Source organism: Rhinopithecus roxellana, chromosome 2 (assembly GCF_007565055.1).
Source record: "Rhinopithecus roxellana isolate Shanxi Qingling chromosome 2, ASM756505v1, whole genome shotgun sequence".
Taxonomy (NCBI): domain Eukaryota; kingdom Metazoa; phylum Chordata; class Mammalia; order Primates; family Cercopithecidae; genus Rhinopithecus; species Rhinopithecus roxellana.
In genome coordinates, this window is record NC_044550.1 from 128,421,973 (window position 1) to 128,448,851 (window position 26,879).

At 40.6% G+C, this 26,879-nt stretch overlaps 1 protein-coding gene across 4 annotated transcripts in view; it reads left to right on the top strand.

Annotated features, from left to right (window-relative positions):
* TEC (tec protein tyrosine kinase) overlaps positions 1–26,879 on the top strand; it is a 140,173-nt gene that overhangs the window by 58,918 nt on the left and 54,376 nt on the right. The window contains exons 1-2 of one of the 4 annotated variants that reach the window (XM_030923653.1): positions 19,809–20,008; positions 23,216–23,242. The exons of the other annotated variants lie outside the window; for them this stretch is intronic. Coding sequence (XP_030779513.1) covers positions 19,979–20,008; positions 23,216–23,242 — 57 coding nt within the window. The 5' untranslated portion in view covers positions 19,809–19,978. Of the gene's footprint in view, positions 1–19,808; positions 20,009–23,215; positions 23,243–26,879 lie in introns of those variants that run through there. 4 annotated transcript variants of the gene reach the window in all.

Here is a 26,879-nt window from a genome sequence, read left to right on the forward strand (position 1 = left end):
AAGACTCCATCTCAAGAAAAAAAAAATCACTTGTTACTGTTGACCATCTCTCTCATTTCCTCCCCTTCTAGCTCAATTTTTTATTATTTTGTATTAGAACAGTTATCAGGCATGCAGAGCTTTTTATGGGGTAATTACTACTAAATGAAGAGGGGAGTTTAATCAAAGGTTTGGTCCTCCTGCAACTTAAGAGTAGAAGCAATAAACGTATTCTAGATCTTGAAAAACACTCTTTGATCTGACTGTGATAGTTGTGTTTTATTCATTTGATTATTTGTATTATGATGCGAGAAAGACTATATGAAAAATCAGCATTGTTGTTCAGAAATGGTATTACTTAATTTAATTTAGTTATAAGACTTGTCCCTCAGCAATTTTTAATGATATCAAAAAGTCAAGTTTTAAGCAAAGTTTTATTTAGCTATTTTCCCACTGAACATATTCAAGACTGTGCCATAGGAACTGAAGGCAATTACAGAAAGAATGATTCCTAGAATATTTGGAAAATGGCATTGTAGTTGAAATAAACATAGTGTTTCTACTCACCCCTCTTCTCCTACCTGCCTATCTTGAAAAAAAAATTGTCTTAATTTGAAATGTATATAACTTCTTGTATTTTTTTTAAAAAAGAACTGCATTTGACATCACAATTTATGTAACTTGAGTTGTATTTCTCCTTTTATGTTATGAACTACTGGGCTGAGGAATTCTTAGAAATCTTTGAAATTAATTCCTTGTAATTAATAGTTTCTAGTGAGTGTTTGTTTTGAAGATAGGGATGATAGCATTTACCCTGGAAGACAGTTTAAAAATAGACCAAATTATGAGTGGAGGAATCCTTGGTGGCAAGAATGTAGACCTGTATGCAGTTGTTTTTTTTTTTTTTTTTTTTTTTTTTTCTGAAGGGTGGAGGTTGGGGAAGGCCATTTGGCCAAGGGTGAGAATGTGAGCAATGATGGGCAGAGAGAGTCTATTCAATGCAGAGGAAACAGCATGTGCTAAGACCCCCTTTCAAGGGGCTTAATGTATTTGTGGAACTGTTCTGTTCTGAGGCCTATAAAGATTTGTAAAGCAAACAAGGGGATCCATACAAGGAGATAGTTGACTTGTTAGTAATAAGGAGGAATCATACAATTTTAGAACTTAAAGAGACTTTAAAGAATCACCTCCAGACTTTTCACTTGTGAAAACTGAAGATAAGGAGATGATTTGCTCCAGGTCACCTAGTGAGCTGTTGTTAAGCCTGGACCCAAGCTCAGATTGGATATTTCTGGATCATGCTCTCTGAGTACACTACCTTAGTTCTGGAAAGGATGTGTCTGGGTTGCCAAGTGGATGAGGACACTAACTGTACAGTGTCAATAATATGGTTGTTATAATGGATACCATCTAGTGACTATTCAGACTCCTTTGCTTGCAAATACTGATGCTCTTTGTCTTACGATGGGGTTACCTCTTGATAAATCCATTGTAAGCTGAAAATGTATTTGGGACACCTACTGAACATTATAGGTTAGCCTAGCCTACCTCAAATATGCTCAGAACACTTACATTAGCCTACAGTTAGGCCAAATCATCTATCACAAGCCTATTTTATTTAATTAATTAATTATTTTTTTGAGACAAGGTCTCACTCTATCACCCAGACTGGAGTATAGTGGCGCAATCCTAGCTCACTGCAGCCTCTACCTCCCAGGCTCAAGTGATTCTCCTGCCTCAGCCTCCCAGGTAGCTGGGATTATAGATGCATGCCACCACGCCTGGCTAATTTTTATATTTTTAGTAGAGATGGGGTTTTACCATGTTGGCCAGGCTGGTCTTGAACTCCTGACATCAAATGATCCACCCACCTCAGCCTCCCAAAGGAGTGGGATTACAGGCATGAGCCACTGCACCCAGCACAGGCCTTTTTATAATAAAGTGTTGAATATCTCATGTAACTTAAAAAATTATTTTAATTATTTTTATTTTTATTTTTTGAGATGGAGTCTCACTCTGTAGCCCAGGCTGGAGTGCAGTGGCATGATCTTGGCAACCTCTGCCTCCCAGGTTCAAGCGATTCTCCTGCCTCAGCCTCCCACGTAGTTATTACAGGTATGCTCCACCTCGCCTGGCTAATTTTTGTATTTTTAGTGGAGACAGGGTTTTTCCATGTTGGTCAGGCTGGCCTTGAACTCTTTACCTCTTGTCACCCACCCACCTCAGTCTCCCAAGGTGCTGGGATTACAGGCATGAGCCACCGTGCCCGGCCTAATTATTTTTATTTTCAAGACAGGTCTTGCTCTGTCATCCGGGCTGAAGTGCAGTGGTGCGATCTCAGCTCACTGCAACCTCCACCTCCTGGACTCAAGCAATCCTCCCATGTCAGCTTTCCTAGTAGCTGAGACCACAGGCACATACCACCACGCCTGACTATTTTTTTGTATTTTTAGCAGACATAGGGTTTTGCCATATTGCCTAGGCTGGTCTCAAAATCCTGAGCTCAAGTGATCCACCCGCCTTGGCCTCCCAAAGTGCTGGGATTACAGGTGTCAGCCACCACGCCCAGTTCTCATGTAATTTATTAAATACTGTACTAAAAGTGAAAAACAGAATGGTAGTATGGGTACATGAATTATGGTTTCTACTGAACATGTATTGCTTTTGCATCATCATAAAGTTGAAAAATCATTAGGTCAAACCATAAGTTGGGACTCTCTGTTCTTGTCACTTTCCTACCTTTGAAGCTTTGGTCCTGCTGTGCCTAGCAGTTCTCCTTCTCCTGTCTATTTACCCAAGTCTCGTCTCAAATCCTTTTAAGTGAGAGGCTTTGTACACCCGTCTGGTTATACATGCCTTTCCCTTTCTAAATTCCTGTTTAAATTTAATTTCCTGTTAAATGTATATGTGTTATTATTATTGCTTTTTTTTTTTTTTTTTCCTCACTGACTACATAATAATCTCCTTGAGGGAAGGAGTTGTTTTGTAATTTAAATATATCACTCACAATACCTCGTACCCATTAGCCTTTTAAAAAAGTTTTTGTTGGTAGTAATTAACAATGGTAATGATCAGTAAATATTTAAAGTAAGCAAAAAGATCTTTAATATAAATATCTCACATTGTGAGAGTTATTCTCCATGTAATTTTGTCCCATTTTATTTTTTTAAGTGGTGCATTATTTAAATTTAGAAACAGCTGGGCATGGTGGCTAGCACTTGTATTCCCAGTTACTCAGGAGGCTGAGGTCAGAGGATCACACCCAGAGATTTTTTTTTTTTCAGGGACAGAGTCTTGCTATGTTGCCCAAGAATTTAAGTCTAGCCTGGGCAACATAGCAAGACTCTCTCTCTCAAAAAAAAATCTAAAACAAGGGTATGTTTTAATTCAGTATTTATTAGTGTTAACCTCTCCCCCAAACTACATGTGGACATTGTTATACACAAAGTTATCAACTGTCAAAAGAAATCACATGACAATTTGAGAAAGTGAAACTACATTTTGAGTTGTTTCTAAAGCTATTTCAGACACACCAACTCTTAGCCATAGGTTGATGCTGGTCAGGTACATGTAGAAAATTATATGCAGAAAGGAGCTTAGAAACACTTGTGTCACTCAGCAATTAATTCTATTATTACTCTTTTAGGAGGACTTCTGATGTTATTACCTTTTAGTTTTGTGAATGTACTGTACTTCTGAGATAAATAAATATTAATGTTCTCTGATTATTACTTCAGATAAAAATACCATTTTGGTCTTCTTACCAAACCTCTTCATTTACCTTTTTTACTTTTAATATTAGAAAACTGTCTCAAAGATTTGCATGATTCTACATTGGTAAGCACCTGAAAAGAAAATACTGCAAAATATGTGCAATATTGTTTGTTAAATAAAATTAAACGAGTAAGCAAGAGACTGAGATGAAATTGCAAATGATTTTTATAGATTATTGGAAAGGAATTTTTCCCCATTACCTAGTTAGATTACATGTTTCTCATTCTGTCTTTATTCCAAGCAATCACATAGGCATTGCTGTTAATTTTATTTGTGACTACAAAAGTCATATGGATAGGTAAAATTCCTTACTCAATTGGATTGTAAAATATAAATTTTGTGCCTTTGAGAGGAATATGTTTATAATTTCCTGGTAGAAGAGTCTTTTATTTGTAATATGAGACTCAGCTCATTTGTTTTACTTTCTTCATCACTTGTACAACAAAGATTTAGTGAGTGTGTACCCAGTGCTGGGGATGGTGTAATTAAAAGATGAATGGTTCTGGCCTCATTAAGCTTACAATCTGTTTAAGCTATACTTCTACCTCTGTGGCTTCATAATGACATACTTTTTTTTTTTTTTTTTTTTTTTTTTTTTGAGACGGAGTCTCGCTCTGCCGCCCAGGCTGGAGTACAGTGGCCGGATCTCAGCTCACTGCAAGCTCTGCCTCCCGGGTTTTACGCCATTCTCCTGCCTCAGCCTCCCGAGTAGCTGGGACTACAGGCGCCCGCCACATCGCCCGGCTAGTTTTTTGTATTTTTTTTTTTTTTAGTAGAGACGGGGTTTCACCGTGTTAGCCAGGATGGTCTCGATCTCCTGACTTCATGATCCGCCCGTCTCGGCCTCCCAAAGTGCTGGGATTACAGGCTTGAGCCACCGCGCCCGGCCTGACATACTTTTTTATACTACCTCTGCTGTGCTGTGAAGGGGGTCTCTTGAGACTTGGTGTTCTTGCCTTGTGTGCCACTGTTATTTGCACTTGCCCACAGGACTCTCAACTTCACTGGACACTGGGCTTCCAAGTGTAATATGGGGCAGTTGTGCCTAGAGTATTTCAAGGTTTCCTCCTATTCTTACATTTTATATAGCACAGATCCCATGGAAATATCAGTATTTTGTATACACACTTGCATTGCTCTGTTGTCTTCAGTGCTCCATGAAGTATAACTGTAAACAACCCACAGATTTGCCCACCATCTGTTTTACAAGTGAAGAAACTAGGGGACAGTCTTCTGTGAAGTGACATCCCATTTGAGGAGGCGAACCAAGATGTCTTATCTTTCAGGCGAGTGTGCTGTTAAACCACACTGTTCTACTTCCCACAAAGCGGGACTTCCTTAAACAGTAACTTCACTGACCACCTCTATTCATGTTTCCTTCCTCCTTCTCTTCTTTGGCTGTATAGATAACAAACCTTGCAACGGGTGTTCTTTTACCAGTTGTTCATTTATGTTTGTTTTTTTTTTTTGCACTGTACCCATGTGAGGTGGTAGGAACCCTGTGCATTTAAGTAAATTAGAATTGTGCAGAAGAGACCAGCAGAAGGAAAGTATTTCTGTGAATGCATATATATATATATATATATATATTTTTTTTTTTTTTTTTTTTTTTTGAGACAGAGTCTCACTCTGTCACCCAGGCTGGAGTGCAGTGGCATGATCTCTGCTCAGCTGCAGCTTCTGCCTCCTGGGTTCAAGTGATTCTTGTGGCTCAGCCTCCTGAGTAGATGGGACTACTGAGTAGTGCGTGCCACCATGCCTGGCTAATTTTTTGTATTTTTAGTAGAGATGGGGTTTCACCATGTTGCCCAGGCTGGTCTCAAACTCCTGAGCTCAGACAATCGACCTGCCTCGGCCTCCCAAAGTGCTGGGGATATAGGCATGAGTCACCGTGACCAGCCTGTGAATGCTTATATTAAAGAAGCTGAAAAGGGTTATGCTTAGGTGGTAAGGCTCAAGAACTTTAAAGTGAGTTTTGTTAAATGGTACATTTCATATATACTTTAAGTGATTCATCTTAAAGAAAACTCACAAGTGACTCAAAGATGAATTTATTCGTGTTCATTGTCTATCTCAATAGCAGAGAAACAATGTCACAGTTGAAGACTCCTGGACATCTACTGCAATATATTTGTTCTGGACATCTACTGCAATATATTTGTAATTTAGTTTAACACTTTAGAAAATAGTAAAGTAAGCTTATTTTTGGGTTAACTTATCCTGACTAGGACTGATTGTAGTACAATATAAGGACAAATAGTAAAACTTTGAATTTTCTTGGAAAATGATGAATAGCTTGATGCTAATGATCAGATATAATTTAAAAACATTTTTTTTGAACCTCAGAGTGATTTTTTTTATTTTCAGATGTCACAATCACTTTCTAATGATAGGTGTTCTGACTAAAATATCTGCAGGAAACAAGACCAAAATTCACTGGATGAGATAATATGTTTTTTGAAGCTCTAGAATCAGCTCATCAGCTGTATTCTGTTCCTTCTTAATTGTAGGAAACTTCAGTTGTAGTCTAGGTCCATCTCTGAGTTTACAGAATTTCTGTGAAGTTAGGGAGTGAGAGACTAAGAGGATGGACTCTTGTGCCAGATTATCTGGGTTCAAATTCTAAATCTGTTGTTTATTAATTGCGTGACCTAGGACAAATTACTTAATCTCTTTGTGTCTCACCTTTAAACTGGGGAGAATAATAATACTTCCCTCGTAGGTGTTTGTGAGGGGTAAATGGATCAGTATAGATAAAGTGGCTAGGATAGTCCTGGTAGGTAAGTGCATGTAAGCAGCTGTTATCATTATATACATAAGGTAGGTTGCATTGTTGCCCATTGTGTCTTTATACGTTTCAGTCTTTGCTCTTGCCTCTGTTTTTTCCCAGATATAAATGTATCTGCAATGAGTGTAATTGTGTCATTCTGTTACTAGGTTACTAATCACAGGTAATTCACTCTTTAAATTGATCTGTGCTGCTGGTAGTCTGGTTATGTTTTGGAGTTCTGGTAACTGGTGGAAATGCATACCTCAGGTAGGTTCATGTTTTTGACATCTCTGAACCATGTTCACAGAACTTTGCTGGGGGTCATCTGCTGTGGGTGTTTTTCTCTGGATGTTTGCCAGTGGTACACATGATAGGGTGCCAATGTGGTAACTGTGGTGTTGGTTTCTCAGTTTTAGTTTTTCTTTCCTTTTTCTTCCTCTTCCTCCTCCTCCCCTTCTTCTTCATTCAATTTCCTCTTCTCTTCTTCTATTGGGATTAATACGCTTTAAAAAATCCTTTTCCTATTATTTTAATGGAGTGCAATAAGGGAAAGGAGTTAATAGCTTGTGATCAATCCATTATGCTTAAATCCTGGATTTTTGTTTTTTTATTTTGAGACGAGGTCTCGCTCTGTCGCCCAGGCTTCTTCATCTTCTTCTCCCTCTCCCTCTCCCTCTCTCCTTCTTCTTCTTTCTTTCTTTCTTTCTTTTTTTTTTTTTTTTTTTTTTTAATAAAGAGGCAGTCTCATTCTGTCACCTGGGCTGGAGTGCAGTGGTGTGGTCATAGCTCACTGCAGCCTCAAACTCCTGGGCTCAAGGGATTCTCCCGCCTTGGCCTCTTAAGAACCAAGATGACAAGCACGTGCCACCATTCCTGCTAATTTTTTATTTTTATTTTTGTAGAGATGGTGTCTTGCAGTGTTGCCTAGGCTGGTCTTGAACTCCTGGCCTGCCTCAGCCTCCCAAAGTGCCAAGATTATAGGCATAAACTACTGAGTCTGGCCAACTTTACATTTTTATGACAACAGAGGTGGGTCTGCTATGGAGTTAAAGTAAATTAAGCTTTAGGCTCTTTCAATTCCATGGCCCTTCATAAGGCCTCTAGAAGGGCCCTGGAGCTTTTGCATTTATGATTTTGCATTCTAGTTTTATTTTATTTTTAATTTTTAATTGACAAAGACTTCTCCTCCAAAGTGTTTAAGCTTCAGGTCCCTCAAAATCTGGATCTACCTCTGTAGAGCATATAATGTTTCATTTGTTCTAATATCTGACAATATCTACAAACTCTGCCAGTGAAATACTCTCAAACATTTCCACTGTAAAACAGTTTAAAAACAAGCACGTTTACAATTGGTTTATGTTCTTGAAGTTCTTCCTTTGAAAAACAAAGTGGTATATCTCTACTTTAATCTATTAATTTTATTTCCCTGAATAGAGTTAAACAGTTGTTGTTTTAAAAGTCCTATACTTTTCTTGTTAAATGTATTCCTGAGTATTTTATGGTTTTAGCTACTCTTGTGAATAGGTTTTTTTCCCCATGATATGTTATAATTAGTTATTGTTAATATATCATCAAGCTTGTTTTTTTATAAATCTATTTTTTTTGAGACAGGGTCTCACTCTGTTACCCAGGCTGGAGTGTATTGGCACGTTCACGACTCACTGCAGTCTCAAAATCCTGGGCTCAGACAGTCCTCCTACCTCAGCCTCCCGAATAGCTGGGATATAGGCGTTTGCTACCATGCCCGACTAATTATTTATTATTTTTAATTTTTTTTCGTAGAGATGAGCTCTCTCTATGTTGCCAGACTGGTCTCAAATTCCTGGGCTCAAGCAGTCCTCCCACCTCAGCCTCCCAAAGTGAGGCACAGTGCCTGTCTATAAATTTATTTTGTAACTAACCATTATACTATGCTACGTTTAACTATTACATAGAGACATAGTTTTCTATCATCAACTTTGTTATGGAAGGGTTATTTTCTTTTTTCTTTTCTTTTCTTTTTTTTTTTTTTTTTTTTTTTTGAGACGGAGTCTTGCTCTGTCGCCCAGGCTGGAGTGTAGTGGCCCGATCCTGGCTCACTGCAAGCTCCACCTCCTGGGTTCACGCCATTCTCCTGGCTCAGCCTCCCGAGTACCTGGGACTACAGGCGCCCGCCACCTCGCCCGGCTAGTTTTTTGTATTTTTTTTAGTAGAGACAGGGTTTCACCATGTTAGCCAGGATGGTCTCGATCTCCTGACCTTGTGATCCGCCCGTCTCGGCCTCCCAAAGTGCTGGGATTACAGGCTTGAGCCACCGCGCCCGGCCTCTTTTTTCTTTTTTTTTTTTTTTTTTTTTTGAGATGGAGTCTCGCTCTGTCGCCTGGGCTGGAGTGCAGTGGCTGGATCTCAGCTCACTGCAAGCTCCGCCTCCCTGGTTTACGCCATTCTCCTGCCTCAGCCTCCCGAGTAGCTGGGACTACAGGCGCCCGCCACCTCGCCCGGCTAGTTTTTTGTATTTTTTTAGTAAAGACGGGGTTTCACCATGTTAGCCAGGATGGTCTCGATCTCCTGACCTCGTGATCCGCCCATCTCGGCCTCCCAAAGTGCTGGGATTACAGGCTTGAGCCACCGCGCCCGGCCGGAAGGGTTATTTTCTATTGAATTTAATCCAAATTATCAGAAGAAAAAAATGAAAAAAATTAAAATGGCGTTTTAAATGCTAAACAAGAACATTTAAAAGCATGGGATTAAAACTTTCTATGCTAAGAAAGTTATAAGCTGTATGTTCTGGAGGGAGGCATTGATGGGTGGAGGAATATATCTACCCAGTAAGCTTAAACTTTCTGAATTGACTGAAATACAAATTTAGAATTAGAGAAATCTAGATTTATAATTCATAGTGGCTACCACGGTGGGATAATTGAATTCAAACCCAGCCTGTCTAACTTGGAAGGCACCCATGGAAATCTCTACTTGAATTTCTTAGCTGCCCCCCACCCAAATTCTTTTTTACTTGAATCTATTCATTTAACAAAAATATTGTAAGCACCTACTTTGTGCCGAGTACTTTTGTAGGCTCTGTGGACACACTAGTGTAGAAGGTAAATGCCCTGTTCTCCTTGAACTTACCTTCTAAATGGGAGATTCTGACAGCGTACAGATACCAGTAAATACCCACCGCATGAGAGAGATGGGGCCTTGCATGCTGTTTTTGTAGGTAGGGAACAGAGACCTTAGGAAGAGCAGGACAGACCACGGAGAAGCCAAGAGTACAAAGGACCCCAGGGAGGTGGGAGATGCTTTATTGCTCAAAGAACAGCAGAGAGGGAGAGGAGCTGAGGTGGAATGGGGTGGGCATGGGAGAAGAGGCGGCCAGAGAGCTGGGCAAATTCATTTTTTTGTTTGTTTGGCTTTTGTTTTTGTTTTTTAAGTAACAGACAGATTTTGGAGGGTTTTGAGATGGGAGAGACAAGATTTTGCTTATTCATGCATGTTGCCATGCCAGGGCACAGTGAAACGTGAACTGGCAGTTAGAAGCTTGGAGTTAGTTCTGGCTCTGCTAGCCAGTGTGATCTTGGAGAAGTCATGCATCTTGTCAGTGCCTCAGTTTCCACCCTAAACTGAGGAAATTAGACTGTCTGCTCACCAGAATCCCTTTCATGGTCAAATATTATGATTCTCAGATGGAGAAGTGGTTATTAAGCATTCATATGTGCTGGCTGCAGTTGTTGGCTAAGTGGGATAGAGGAGACTTGCCACTCCCACCCTCTGCTCAGACTTTGGCTCTTCGCCTCACCCCTGCCTCTGGGAGGCCAAGTTCTGAACCTGCCTGGACCACAGATGGACGTATCACTCTGTTCTCATTGGGGTCCTCATCGGTAGGTATGGGCATGTTGACTTACTCTGTTTGCCTTGGTCTTCTTTCTTCCAAATGGTGGTGTTATCTTTCATTCAATTTCCTCTTCTCTTCTTCTATTGGGATTAATACGCTTTAAAAAATCCTTTTCCTATCATTTTAATGGAGTGCAATAAGGGAAAGGAGTTAATAGCTTGTGATCAATCCATTATGCTTAAATCCTGGATTTTTGTTTTTTTATTTTGAGACGACGTCTCGCTCTGTCGCCCAGGCTGGAGTGCAGTGGTACAATCATGGCTTACTGCAGCCTCAACCTTTCGGGCTCAGGTGATCTTCCCACCTCAGCCTCCTGAGTAGATAGGACTACAGGCATGTGCCACCACGCATGGTGAAATCTTTTTTTTTTTTTTTTTTGTAAAGACATGGTCTTCCTTTGTTGCCCAGGATGGTCTCAAGCTCCTGGACTCAAGTGACCCTCCTGCCTCAGCTTCCGAAAGTGCTGGAATTACAGCCATGAGCCACCATGCCTGGTCTGGAAATTCTTTAACGTGTTTATTTTACAACGTTGAGAACGTATTTTCCTTAAGGATGTCTTGAAGAATGCCTTTACTTCAGAGGAATACAAGGAGCCTAAAAGGACATTTGGGAATGAGACACACAGCGTTTGTAGTTACAAGCAGTATCCCAGCAACTCAAGACGTGAAGGGTTAAAGCAGCTGATGCCTGCCAGATAAATTCCAGAATCACTAGTCTGTCAGACTGTCTTCTGGGGCCTCAGTCTACCTTTTCAACTTCATTCCATATTTTCCCCCATGGTTCTCTGCTGCTGCAGTCAAACTGATTCCTATTGAACTCTATTTTCATGTTCCTACCACCTGGTCCATTCTTCTGACCTGGAATGCCCATCCTTTTTTGCTTACCTAAATCCTACACATTCTTTAAGGCCTAGTTCAAATTCAACCTTTCCTGGATTCCTGTCAACAGTGCAGAAGATCTCTGTCTCCTCCCTTTGAACCCTTGCTCCTCTTTCTTTGTGGATTTTTTTTTTTTTTGAGACATGGTTTCACTCTGTTGTCCAGCTTGGAGAGCAGTGGAGTGATTATGGCTCACTTCAGCCTTGACCTCGTGGGCTCAACCAATCCTCCTGCCTCAGCCTCCCTGGTAGCTAGGACTACAGGTGCATATCACCATGCCCAACTAATTTTTTTGACTTTTTTTTTTTTTTAGCAACGAGGTCTCCCTGTGTTGCCCAGGCTGATCTTGAAGACTGGGCTCAAGCGATCTACCTGTTTAGGCCTTCCAAAGTGCTGAGATTACAAGTGTGAGCCATCACGCCTGGCCAACTTTTGATATTTTACACTTTTAAATACTGCTTTATCTGCTGTGTGTGTAGTGGTATTTCACTATATTTTTAACTTGCAATTTCTCTTAACACTAATGAAGATGAGCAAATCTCCATGTGTTCACTGTCCATTGACATTTAGTCTCTATCGAAATACCTATTTCTACATTTTGTTTCTTAGGTTTTCTGTCTTTTTCTTATTTGTTTTTAAAAGGTATAAAAATACATCTTCTGAATGAAGCTCACTGTCTGTGTGCTTTGTACTTTGTGGCTTGTCTAACTCTCTTAATATCTCTTTTTCCTTATTGTGGAAAAATACACATAACATAAAATTTACTCTGGTAACCATTTTAGAGTGTACAATTCAGTAACATTAAGTACATTTATAACGTTAAAAAATCACCACTATCTAGTTCTAGAACTTTTTCATCAACCCAAATAGAAACTGTCCACCTTTAGAAGTCAGTCCCCATTTCCTGTTCCTCCCAGCCCCTGGCAACCACTAATCTACTTCTTGTCTATATGGACTTGACTATTCTGAATATTTTGTATAAGTAGAATCCCACAATATGTTACTTTTGTGTCTGGTTTCTTCCACTAAGCATAATGTTTTCAAGGTTCATTCAAGTTGTAGCATATATTAGTACTTTGTTCCTTTTCATGGCTCCATTGCATGGGTAGACCACATTTTGTTTATTCATTCATCTGTTGATGGACATTTGGGTTGTTTCCACCTTTGGGCTACTGGAAATAGAACTGATATGAATATTCATGTACAAGCTTTTGTGTAGACATATGTTTTCATTTTTCTGGGATATAGGAGCTGAATTGCTTTGGCTTGGAGTATGTTTAACCTTTTGAGGAACTGCTAGACTGTTTCCTAAAGCAGCTGTGACTTCTTACATTCCCATTAGCAGTGTACGAGGGTTCCAATTTCTTCGAATCCTTCTTTACGCTTGTTATTATCTCTCTTGTTGATTATCACCATCCTAGTGAGCATGAAGTGGTATCTCATTGTGATTTTGCCTTTCCCTATGGCTAATACCATTGAGCATCTTTTTATGTAGCTTATTTTAAAAAATGCATATAGGCTATAAAACCTCCCGTCTGGTGGGAACCTCCTCTTTATTTGATTTTTAAAATGCAGGGGACAGTGATATGCTAGTAATAGTATATATTTAGCAACTGGGAGTAGAGGAAGAAGCCTGATTTTCAGCATTTGCCAATTTTCATGGTATAAGTACTCCCACTATGGCAGTTTTCCGGCCCCTACATGACGTCATGGAGGACAGAGCTGGGAACGGCATGCACAGTGGGCTCTCATGAGCTGGCATGAGCTGACTACAGCACACCAGTGGGTGGAAGGGAGAGTCAGGTGAAGTGAGCCTCACTGAGGCCGCCTGCTATTGTGCAGGCCAGGTACTGTGTAACCCTAGAGGGTGCCATTCACATGTTAGTCTAAAGAGAAAGGGATATAATATTTATTGAGTGTCTACAACTTCTTTAATCTTGACCACAGTCTTCTGAGGCAAGTTATATTATCTTAGTTTTCAGAGAAATCTAAGGGTTAGGGAGCTTAATTAACTAAGTCAATGATTCGCAACTAATAAGTGTTAAAGTTGGCATTTAAACCAGGTCTTTCTTACATTGAAGCTCATTCTAGTTAACCAGCTGTGTCAGGGGTGGGGATCTCCAAAACCACCACCAGATTTGATGATTTGCTAGCAGGACTTAAAGCAGGGGTCCCCAGCCCCTGCACCACAGACCAGTACCAGTTCTGGTTCGTGGCCTGTTAGGAACTGGGCTGTGCAGGTGGAGGTGAGCAGCCAGTGAGCAATCAAGCATTACCCACTGAGCTCCACCTCCTTTCAGATCAGTGTGGGCATTAGATCCTCACAGGAGCACGAACCCTGTTGTGAACTGCATATGTGAGGGATCTGGGTTTTGTGCTCCTTGTGAAAACCTGATGCTTGATGATTTGAAATGGAATTAGTTTCATCCTGAAATGATCCCCCTCACCCCCAGTCCATGGAAAAATTGTCTTCCACAAAACCATTCCCTGGTGCCAAAAAGGTTGCAGATTGCTGACTTGCAGGACTTAGATAATAGCTGTACTCATGACTATCATTTATTACAGTGAAGAGATAGATGCAAAGCAAAATCAGCAAAAGGAAAAGGCATGTGAAGTCTGGAGGAAACCAGGCGCAAGCTTCCAAAGCTTACAAGAGTCCTCTCCCAGTGGAGTCACATAGGGTGGACTTGAAACCTCCATCAGTGAGCTGTGACAACAGGTGAGATATTGCCTACCAGAAAACTCATCACTCAGTGTCCAAGGTTTTTAACTGGGAGCTGGTCACATAGGCCCTTCTGCCTAGCATGTGCCCAAGTTCCAGACTCCCAGAAGGCAAGCAGGTGTTCAGCATGAACCATTTTGTTTGTATAAACCGTTAAGACACCTTGTGGCGCTCATTACTGCTGGAAATCATGGGACCTTCCCCAAATTCAAGTTCCCAGATGCCAGCCAAGGGCCAATCTAGAAAGGCAAGTAAGCCTGGCTAAGAATAGCAGTGTCAGCCCTGCTGTGTTAACTGTTTTCTGCACATTGACCAAATGCAAATATAGGAAAGCACATTGAGAAGGAGATCCTGTCTACTTATCATTGTATCCTCCTTCCCCCAGCGCCTGCATAGGACTTGATATATGGTGGTTTCTAATAATGGCTCCTTGAGTTGTACAGGTTCCCATGGATACTCAGCTCCTCCTCGTGTCTGTGCTGCCTGTAAAGCGAATGCCTCTATGCTTGCAAGTTTCTCTGAGTTAGCCCAAAGTGGATCTTTCAAATTCTGATGAATTATGACTACTTATTTTAGACATCTCAGTGTAGCTTCATGAACCCCTACTATGAATTCTTGGTAACTTTTCTCGCTTAAAAGCCTTCATTTGAAATGCTGAGGCCTGCTATTTGTGTCTCTGGTGGAAATATTGGTTCTTTTTTTCCAGAGCCCCAGATACCCTGTCTCAGACTCAGTTATACATCAGTGAGTTTTGACTAAAAGTGGAACAGTTTCGTGCACCTGACCCCAGTGTCTGGGTCACATGGGGACCATTATGTTGGGGTTACACCTTCCTTTGTTCTCATGTGCAGGGCTGACTGAATGGTCTGCACAGTATGCATTTGTGAGAAGCACATTGCAGGGGGCTCTGTGTAGAGGAACAGTTCTGAGAATGAGCAAACTGGTGCTACCATGAGCTGTCTAAAACCCAAGTTTTTGTTTTTGTTTTTTTGAGACAGAGTCTTGCTCTGTCACCCAGGCTGGAGTGCAGTGGCGCAGTCTCGGTTCACTGCAACCTCCACCTCCCAGGCTAAAGTGATTCTCATGCCTCAGCCTCCCCAGTAGCTAGGATTACAGGTGCACACCACTGTACCCAGCTAATTTTTTCTATTTTTAGTAAAGACAGGGTTTCACTGTGTTGACCAGGCTGGTCTCAAACTCCTGGCCTCAAGTGATCGCCCTGCCTCAACCTCCCAAAGTGTTGAGATTACAGGTGTGAGCCACTGCGCCTGGCCATAAAATCCAAGTTCTTTTTATTCTTAGTTACCGTGATAGACTGAGTTAAAGAAAACAAAAACAACTCAGCTCGCCTTTGTCTAGCTAGTTCACTCAGTTCTCAAGTGAAGTGAAAATTATTTTCCTGCCTGCAGCTTTGCATAATTATTTTCCCTTTGCTTACTTTAATGTAATGGCCAGCAATGTTCTTTTCTGTAGTTAGGAAAAGCAGATTTTTTGAAACCAGAAGCACTAGTTCTGATGTCAGACAGCCAGTGTTCAAATCCTGGGTTCTGTCACTCCCTAGCTTATATGATGCTGGGCAAGTGAGCATAGCCACTTTCTTCCTCAGTTTCCTCATCTGTAAAACAGAGACAATAAATAGTTACTACCTCAGAGGGTTGTTATAGGCATCAGTTGAAATGATACAACTACAATATGCACTAAATAAATGTAAAGCAAAACTGGCATATGGTAAGCCTTGAAGAAAAGTTAGTAATATTGTCATTGTTGTTAAGTTTCAGGATATAAAAATCCATTTTTTTTTTTTTTCTGCTACTCAGGCTGGAGTGCAGTGGGGCAATTTTGGCTCACTACAACCTCTGCCTCCTGGGTTCAAGCAATTCTCCTGCCTCAGACTCCCAAGTAGCTAGGATTACAGGCATGCATCACCACGCCCAGCTAATTTTTGTATTTTTAGTAGAGACAGGGTTTTGGCATGTTGGACAGGCTGGTCTCAAATTCCTGACCTCAAGTGATCTGCCCACCTCAGCCTCCCAAAGTGCTGGGATTACAGGCATGGGCCACTGCACCTGGCCTGAAAATCTGATCTTTTTGATGGTTCACACTGATTTGAGTACATAAAATTTCTTGCCCTCTACCCCATATACCTTTACACGTTTATTTATTTAAGAATGCAAAACTGAAGATAATTGTTTCAAAGAAGTTCCAGTATCTTAGGTAGAAACCTGTCCACCTCCGAATAAGCCACAGTATTTGGAATCTGGCAGCCTCGGGGCTTCCCCTGTGACTCTCCCTGCCTTTGTGAGCTGAAGAACCACTGACTGGGCTCTTGGTTCTCTGGGGAGAAAGGGAATGATTTCTCGTCCCCTCCTCTGGCATGGAGATCCCTCCACAGTCTTTCCCCAGCTTGTCTCTCCAGGTGGAGGCCGGAACATGCCTCCTCCCTCACCAGACTCAGAACATTCTGCTTCCCCCACTTCCTTAGCCTCCTCCTGGCTGTCTGTGATCCTTCTCTGAGAGCCCATGTCCTTGCTCTTAGAACTTCAGTGAGCAGCTCTCTCTCCCTGCTGCTTCAATAGTCCACGGCCCTTCTTGCTTATGTGGTAAATAATTAGTGTGTATCTCTTCCTGTGAAATCCATGGTTTTCCTTCATCCTTTCTGGCCACTTCTTGTCTCCTTCAAGGGCTGCCCTTTCTCTGCCCACCTCTCACATGTGGGTGTTCCTCAGGGTTCTTTCCTGGGGCTTCTTTCTTCTGTCTGTACTTGCCTTAGAAGACATCATCCATTCCCGTGACTTCAGTTAGCTTCTGTGTGCAGATGACTTTCCCAGTCTTTGTTTCCCAGCCTGATATCTATTCTGAGGTCTGAGTTCTCACAGGTGTCTCAGTTCAAATGTCTGAAAAGAATCTCAAGATGTCCCCCACCCCTGTAATCTCTAGTTCAGTAATTGGTACCATGGTCTACCCAGTTGCTTGTGCCAGGAACCTCAGAGTCTGTCTAAACTTACGCCTCTCCTCACCCTCTCTTGTCTGGACTCTCAACAGGTTCTATTGGTTCCACCTTCTAAATATATCTCAGTCCTGCTCTTTCTCCTCCTATCTCTGCCACCACCATGATCCAAGCCACCACTACCTCTTCTTGGGTGAATACAGTAGCCTCTGTATCAGTTAGGATTGGGTTAGGCTATGTATCACACACAATCCCTAAGTAATCGTTTAAACAAGATAAAGTTTCTTCTTTTTCTCAGTGTGGAAAAACCAAACCAAAAACTGGAATTGGGCTGTCTAGAACTGCTGTAGTGGATACAATCCAGGGATCCTGGATCCTGTCTTTCCTCTCCATAATCCTAGCTTATCTTTTGTTTTTGCCAAAGATGGCTGCAGCCATCTTGTCTGAATCGCAAGCTGGAGGAAGGAAGAAAGGCAGAAAAGCAAGAAGGGACATCTCCCACCAGAGTCAGATCCCTTTAGCAGCTTTGCCTTATGTTCCATTCAAGACTTCTGCCTAGATCTCAATGACCAGAACTTAGCCACATGGCTAAACCTAGTTGCAAAGGGAGCTGAGAAGTACAGTCTTTTATTCTGTGTACCAAAATCAGGGTTCCATTGTTAGTGGGAAATGGATATCGTAAGCAGACAACTAGCAATTTCTGCCACATCCTAATGGGCTCCTCTTTCCACTCTTGCTCCTCTCCAGTCTCTTGTATCCAATGGCTGAGTGATCTTTTAAAAACACAAATACAATCATGTCTCTCTCCTACCTAAAACCCTATAAGAAATTATTATCCAAATTTTAATCTCAAAAGTCCTCAACATGGCCTGTGGGACACTGTGTGGTCCAGCAGCCTGCCAACCTGTCCACATTGATCTGCAATTCCTTCTCCTCACTCCCCACCCTCCAGCCCACCTGTTTTTCACTTCCTTGAAGGTACCACCTCCTTCGCACCTTGGAACATGTACATACTTATGTCCTTTCTCTAGAACCCATGTATCCCCTCCCTTGAATGGCTAACTTCTCCCCTTCTTTCAGGTTTCAGCTTAACTATTACTTCCTTGGTATATTTGCTGTGATCTTCCAGATTAGATTAGATTAGATTAGATTAGATTAGATTAGATTAGATTTCCCTGTATAATGTCATCCTGCACTTTTACTTTGCACCACCTATCTCTATTTTATTTTAATACATTATTAATGCAATTAGTTTTTCAGTCTCTTTCTCTCATTCTCATTTATAAGCTTCACAAAGCAGGCGAAGGCATCACTTAGCCCAGTACTCATCCTACTTCAGAGGGCTGTTATAGGGATCAGTTGAAATTATACATCTACAACATGCACTAAATAAATTTAAAGCAAAACCTGGCATATGATAAGCCTTGAAGAAAAGTTAGTAATATTGCCATTGTCATTAAGTTTCAGGATATAAAAATACATTCTTTGAGGTCAGGAGTTCGAAACCAGCCTGGCCAATGTGGTGAAACCCTATCTCTACTTAAAGAAAAAACAAAAATTAGCCAGGCGTGGTGGTGTGCACCTGTAGTCCCAGCTACTCAGGATGCTGAGGCAGGAGGATCGCTTGAACCCAGGAGGCGGAGGTTGCAGTGAGCCGAGATTGTGCCTCTGCACTCCAGCCTGGGTGACAGAGTGAGACTTGGTCTCAAAAAAAAGAAAAAGAAAAAAAAAAAAAAAAAAAAAACACCCTGTAGCCTGGGCTGGAGTGCAGTGGTTGTTGAGTGATTGAATGGAATCCAGGTTCAAGGAGAATATGATAGATTTGTTTTGTGTCATGTGAAAGAGATATAAATGAAAGAGATAAGGAGAGATGTCTTCCTGGGTAGTTTAGAGATACAGAATCAAGATGCAAGTGAGAAGTTGGGGTTAGAGAAGTAAATTTGGAATCATCAGATCTGGTTCATTTAATGCTGTTTATCCTGAAAGGAGGTGGCTTCCTGAGAGGACATGCTGTGGGCTTTGAAGCCAGGTGGATCTGCTCTGAATCTGGATCTGTCATTTGCCAGCTGTGCAACTGGGCAGTTGATGAAACTTTCTAAGTCTCTGTTTCTTCACCTGTAAAAGGAGAAAATACCTGCCCTGCCAGGCCATTTGTATGTAAGCCTCTGGCCAATAGAATATTAGAAACCCTTCTGTCCATTGGCTTAAAAGATGCTTTAAGAATGAAAACATTTCTACCTTAAAAACAGAGACAATGGAAAACATTATTTTCTTTATCATCTCCTTGGTACCTTTGAATATACATTTTGCACAGTGAAAATCAAGACTGGCTTCTGGGATTAGAAACAGAAGGGCTCTGTGGTCTTTTTTAGTTTAGTTTTTTCTTTTTTAAAAAAACATTTAAATATACTTCTATTGTGTGAAGGAGAGAAAACAATATTTTTTTCCCTTGCCTGTCTTAGTTTTTCCAGCTGGGCCCTTTTAAATTAGATTGCCAAAAGAGACATTAACAAGAGAAAAGCATAGAATTTTTATTTAGTAATTTTTTCATGTACGTGGGAGCCTTTACCAGGAAAATAAAGACCAGAGAAGTTGTAAGGGTTGAAAGCTTATATATTATGTTGGAGAGAGTAGTAAATTGGTAAATTGTAAAGATGTGATAGGAAAAAGGAGTTGGGGCTATTTTGAAAGCTTCTCGCTAATGGGGTTCCAGTACCAGGTTGGCTAGCAACGCTGTCCTGATGGGAAATGTGGGGTAGCTGGACATGAATGTCTACAGTGTCCCTTTCATGGGATAATTCTTTAGCTTGGAGGATGACTTTATGCCTAGTCGGCCCACCTGGAACCTGGGGACTCCCTCACATGGGGAACTTGTTCATCTTGTTTATGTGGCAGTCACTCTTGTGGCTCTTGTCTGACCCACGTCCAGCTTATACCTGCCTGACCATCACCCTAGTGCTGGGAGCCTGACTTGATATTCCCCCCAGGATCCCTGGGAAAGCATGGCCTGAGGCAGCTGCAGCCACTGGTTCTTCAAATGAAAGGTGCAAACTCAATACACCACCAGGTAGGAAACGAGTTCAGAGATTTTTGCTTACAGATCCTGGACAGGAAGGGCGGAATGGGTTGGGAGGGCAGTCCTCCATCCCCGTGTTGCATGAGGCAGGAATGGAGTCAGGCAGAGAGAGAAAATGCATGTGCAAATCAGCAGTATATATAAGGGGCTAGGGTGTGGGGTCACTTTAAGTTCCTGGGCAAATGCCTGAATGGTGCTTTTAAGGGAAGCTTCGATAAAGTGGGGAAGCCCGTCTGCTAGACAGAAGAGATGCATTTAAGTTCTTTTCTCTGGCTGCTGGCCTGAACCATTTGGGTGTGGCGTGGAACTAGAACTGTCAAGGATGACTGAGCCCTGCTTTGGGTATGAAAAAGTTGAATCTATTTAAAATGGATGCTAACGCAACATAAAAGTATAAGAATTCACTTCAGGACTAGGACAGTGAAATTGTGGAAAAGTAGCAAGATAAGGACTAGTATAATAAAGTTTGTACAGCTTTCCCTCAGCCTCAACTCCCCATCCCCATAAGAATGAATGTCTTTCATCCTCCTGGTATAGGGAGGGCACCTTTTTCATGGGAGTGAATCTTATGCTTTCAAGAAGAGCAAGGAAGATCACAGTGCCCTTCTTGCATGTGCTGTTTATTTTTAAGTGCCTTTAACTCAATCCATATGCCAAAGTGGCATATTTTTGTGTGCTTACCATGTGCCTAGCATGGTCTTATATGCTTTGTAAGTATTAACTTTAATCCTGTGAACTGTATGAGGCAGATACAGTTAACTATTCCCATTTTACAGATGATGAAACTGAAGAACAGAGAGGTTGAGTACTTTGCCCAAGGTTGCAGAGTGGGCATGTGGCAGAGCTGGGACCCCAGCCCATGCAGCCTGATTCCCAGAGCTCTGAACCATTGTTCTGTGCTGCCTCTGGATAGCTTTGTGATATTTTTTGGCTATCCAAATTGTGTGTTTATAGAAGGATCAGACATATATTCATCTTTATATTCATCGGAATATGACTTAGCCGTCGAGACAGCCTGACAAACTGGCAAAATATGTCTTTGTAACATTACTCTAATGCTTTGAAGAAAAATTTTTGACCAAAGATGCTCCCAAGTATCGTGTGTTAAAGGCTGTGAGTTACCAGAGATCAACTGTTCCTAATGTAAAAAGGAAGTGCTAATCTAGTCACTGGCTGGCTCAGTATTGGTTTCGTACTGTAAGACAGAACTAAAATAACAGCCTCAAAGGGTAAAAATAGTGGAGTCACGTGAAACATCAACTGTCATTTTAAAAACAGAATTGTAAAACCCACGAGGAAAGGTTAATTTCTTTTTCTGCTTGAAAAGAGTGGATATTGGTAGACACTGGTCATTTCTATTATGGCCTCCTGTAATTTTAGAAAACTGATATTTGTCATGACCTGAGGAAACATCTCATTCACGGCTTTTTATTTTATAAGACATAGTCAAATTCAACATCAATTCTCAGAAGATCTTTCTTGGAGTTTAGAAGGTAGGTGTGAGGATCTTTCCTTAATCAAAACTAGTGGCTTTTGCTTTTATTTTTCCTAAGGGCTAGTATGCTTTTCAAAAATATTATTAGTAGCTAAATTGATCAAGCACTTAAACCATTTGTCAGCTTTCTTCCAAAAGCTTTACATGAATTGACTCTTTGAGTTCTTACTGCAATCATATGAAGTTCTCGTGCTATTATTCATCCCATTTGATAGCTAATGAAATGTAGGCACAGAGAGGTTAAGTAACTTGTTCAAGGAGATATAGTGAGTAAGTATCAGAGCTGGGATTCAAACTCAGACAGTTGGGCTTCAGACTCTTTGCTTTTAAATAGTAAGCTCTATTATGGAGTCCTGCTGGTTCTTAGCCCAGGGAGATATAAGACGTGTAAACCAGAGGGCTTGCCCACACTGAGTAGGGATCTTCCCCACTCAGTCTACTAACTTGCATGCCAGTCCCCTGTGCAACATGGATGAGTGAGAGTTAGTTTCACTAGAGCAATTGAGAGTTAGTTGCATTAGCGAGAGCAGACTAAGAGGGGACGAATAGTTTAACTAAGGCTCCTAGCTGTGATAGCCAGCGAAGAGTATAGCATTGCAGCCTAGGTTTCTGTATCTTATTCATTTGCCCTTGATCAATTTGTTTAACCTCAGTGCCTCATTTACCCAACAGTAAATTGCAGATGCTAAATGACTCATTACTTCGGCAGAGTCAGTGGTTCTATAATTAATTATGGAGCACTTTAAGATTGATGAATGCAAGGAGCTGTACACACATGACCTGTACGAGCAGTTGTGTAAACATAGGGATTGTTGTTGTTTCTAAGGCTTGCTTCCTGCTCTGAGCCCAGTCTACACTTTACAACAAGGATAGCAAAAGCTTTATTAGTAGCAATTAAGAAATGTGCCATCTCTACTTTTACTGGTTTATAATGGGCTCTTTCTTTATTCTCAAAAAATAAAAAGTTTGTAAGTAGATTCAGCTACGACTTTGATCAGGCTTTAAAAAATATTTGAGAAGTATTTTGTAACCTTTTATCATAGAATATTTAAAACTTACTCAACAGTAGACAGAATAGTACAGTGAACCGCTATATGCATCACCCAACCAAGTAACCCTAGTCACACTTCCTCCCACCTCATTATCTGTAACAAATCCCTCCTCCTCCCATTGTCTTGCAGAAACCACATCATTTCTTCTACAGGTGGTTCAGTACTCATCTCCAGAAGTCAGGAAGCCCCCAGCTTAAGCAGAATCTTAGTGCCATCACCACACGGCTAAATATCAACAGAACTTCCTTAATATCATCAAGCACTCAGTCAGTGGAAGAAATCATTTTAAAAATAATTTTATCTACAGAATGTTCCCAGTTGGTAGGTTGTATTACAAAAGTTTGCTGTAAGTTGGTTATTTGCAACACCAGTTGAATGAATATTCCTGTAGAAACTGTAGTAAAAGCAGTGATTGGCATGCATTAAACCCACAAAAACCCATGGAATACATAATGAGGCAATTCTGTGTATTTCTCTTTGAGTATTTTACTGAGGGGAGAGTTGATGGGCAATTCATCATCTGCTACTAGAGATCTGGCTCTAAAATACATTTTCTCTTTCTTGTCGTGCTGTTATGGTGATTCCTTCTCCCTGGGCCCACTTCCTCACTCGCTCCAACTCTTATCATCTACTCATCAAACTTCCCAGTAGAGAAGCAAGAGGAAGAAATTTTACCTGGTAAGGCTGACTGTATTCATTGAAAACAAGGAGGGGATGTTTCTCTTATAGGGGGTAGCAAAGGGTATAGGGAAGCTGCCATTATATGCAGTTTAATATTTTAAAGACATCTAGAAAACAAACTGCAATGTGATCTCTTTAACGTTGAAGAGAACTAGAGAGATATATAGGGCCAAGTAGCAGCTGATTTAAAGACTGGGTTAATGTTCTGCTTTTGCAGTTCCCTAGCAAAGCTCAGTTCAGTTTTAAGTAATTTGTATTTCCAGTTCATAATTGTGTGCATGCCTCTGTGCCCTCCACTAACATCAGATAAGCAGGGAGTGAGACTCTTCTTTGAGGAAGAACTGGCTAGATGTGGGCAGGGTAGAGGCAGTTTCCAAGAGGCTGTGAGCCTTTTGATGCTCCTTTCCAGAAATCCAGCCCCAGGGGAAGGCTTTAGGAGAATTGCCACAGGGTTCCCACCCTCAGGGCTGTCACTGCTCTGAGTTATCACTTCTTCAATCCATTGGTCATGGTTGGGATACTAGGAGGTGGTGTGGGAATGGTGTTCCCCTTGGGCTGCAGTGGTAGGTTTTGTTCCACAGATTTAGCCATTGCGTATTTGAATTACTTGTTGCCCCTGCCACCCACCATCTATCCCAGAAATTGCATTTTCTATCTTGTCCCGTTTGTCATCTGTAACTCTCACCCAACAGAAACTTACAAAGCTTATCTCTCCCAAGTTCCTCTTGATGTGAAATCATGTTTTTGTGATTCTAGTTATTTCCACTTTCATAAAGATATAAAGTATCATTAAAAAAAAAAAAAAACCCTAACACATGAAGTGCTTTCTGGAAAGCCTCAGAACACACACACTCCTACTAGAGAAGCAAAGTGCTACTAGTCAGTATTAACCATAGAAACCTAAGAACTGAAACGTAAGCTAAAAGACCTGCCTTCTTTTTTGCTGCTAAGAAAAACAAAACAAAACAACAAACAAACAAGCCAAAAGATGCTCAGTAACATATTCAATGATAACCATTTCTCCCTTGACAGTAGTTACGTTTATCTCTGAAGATTGTAATGGGACAGTTAGGCTGTCACTTGGCTATTCCTGTGTGCAGCAGTACACTTTGATGGAATAGAGAGGAGAGGAAGCGGAGTCTGGGATTATTTCCAGGAAGCAGGTCCTGGAGATTCCTGGCATGCCTGTGCTGCACCTGGTGTGGTATAGGTCTGAGAGAGCTGCAGCAGCAGGAAAAAAAAAAGATAGAAAATAAAAAATAAAAGCAAAAACTCTTCTTGGAAATGGTGTAGTTAAGAAAAAGTGGTGGTGCTGGTTATGCTCTTCAGGAGGCTTAGTTGGGAGGATCGCTTGATCCCAGGAGTTCAGTCTGGGCAATGTAGCAACAACCCTATCTCTTAAAAGAAAAAAAAAAAAAAAAATCAGAAAAAAAGGAAAAGAAAAAGTGGTGGTTACAATTGGATATTGTGAAATTAGACCTGAGAAAAGCCTAGCTTCTTAACAATTCCACTTAGTTGAGTCCCCTCCTATTTATTTATTCATTCATTCATTGACTTATTCAACAAAGTTATTGGGCACCAGGTCGCCAGGTGCCAGGCTCTGCTGCAGGTGCTGGAGAGGGAGTGGCTGTGCCTTTGCTGAGCATCCAGTTGGTGACTTTTATTAGGCCTGCCTTGAAGAAGGGGTGATAAAGAGAAGGCTAGGACCAAGCAGCAGCCTTGGTAGGAGTTGCTGAATTTATTTTATTTCTTATTTATTTTCATTTAAGACCGAGTGAATCAAATGGATGGGTGAGTTCTTTCTAAGTTGGAATAAATACTAGAACAGAGCCCTCATTTAAATGAGAGCTGATCAATTACCTACTTCTGGCCCATTATAAACCAGAGTTATTTTGCTTAATCTTTCTCCTCACTTTTTTTCTTTTACCATTGTTGTTATTGCAGTTTTAAGCTTATGATTTAGAACATTAAATTATTACCAAAGAATTTTATAGTTTCCAAGTGTCCCCAGACTTCAGAGTTCCCGAGAGCAGGGGCCATAGTTTTTTCAGCATTATACAGCATTAACATTATGCATGCTCCAATAACTGCATGTATTTAAATTGCATTATTTGATGAGTTTTGACAGTAGGTAGACATCCATGCAACCGTCACTACAACTGAAATACTGAATATGCCCATAACCCCTCATGCCACTTTATCTTCACACCTCCCCCTTCATTCCCACCATCCCTAGGTAATCACTGATCTAATTTTTGACATGATAGATTGGTTTGCATGTTCTGGAATTCTAGAATAAACAAACTCATATAGCAGATAGTCTTTTTTCGACTAGCTTCTATCACCCAGCATATTATTTTGACATATATTCATTTGGTTGTAACAATATTGCATTTCTTTTTATTACTGTGAAGTACTCCATTGTATGGCTATACCACAATTTGTTTCCCCTATTGATGGATGTTTGGGTTGTTTCCAGTTTTGGACTATTATAAATAAAGCCACTATGAACTTTTTGTATCAGTCTTTGTGTGGACATATGCTTCCATGTCTTTTGTGCTTAGTGCATTATCTAGCATATAGTATTTACTCAGCAAATATTGTCCTGAGTGGTTGTTAGACTTCATCTGCATATCTTTTATGGTCTCACTCTGTCGCCCAGGCTGGAGTGCAGTAGTGCTATCATAGCTCACTGCAGCCTTGAACTGGGTTCAAGCAATCCTCCTGCCTCAACCTCCCAAGTAGCTGGGACTATAGGTGCACACCACCACACCTGCGTAATTTTTAAATTTTTTTTGTAGAAACAGGGTCTTACTGTGTTGCCCAAGGTGGTCACTGTGCCCTGCCTTCCCTACATTTCTATGATAATTGATAAATAAGACCAATTTACTTTTAAAAATAGTTATTTAAAATATTATTCTGTTTTAAGAGAAAGAATGGTTCTGCTATTATCCTATTTCCCTAGTTTGTTCTGTGATATTTTATGCATTATAGCCAAACTTAACTGTCTACTCCTGTATTTATTGAGTTGCTGGAATATTTACTGAATTCAATCCTTAAGGAGAAAGTGAAAAAATATTGGTATGTTACCTAATAAAACAATGTAAATACCAGTGAAATATTAAAAAGATCTTATTAAATATTTTTTCTTATTGAATTGTATAACAAAATTAGTATATAATATTAAAAATTAAGGCTGTATTTATCGGAAAAAAGTTTAAATGCTGAAAAATTGTTTAAGTCTTATATTTAAAGGCAAAAACAAACTAAATAACTGACAGTAAGTGATTGTGGGGGTCCAGATAAATTGTACTTTGTGCCTGTGAGCATCTCACAATTAATCCTGAAAAATTCTAGGAGACAGGTTATGTTAATTTAATAATTTTAAGATCCCCATTTACAGATAAGGAAATAGAGACTAGAAGAGGTTATTTAGTTTGTATAGGGCCATGGAGCTGGCATTTAAACACAGCTTGCCAGTCACTGAAGCCTGGGTGCTCCACCATTATGTCATATTGATTCTGCTGTGTTAAAACGTTGAGACAATACTGAGAATATTGTGGCATGTTCAATAAATTTTCTAAAATGTCCCCTAGCAGCATAGTCAATTGCTGTATATATTATTCACATACAT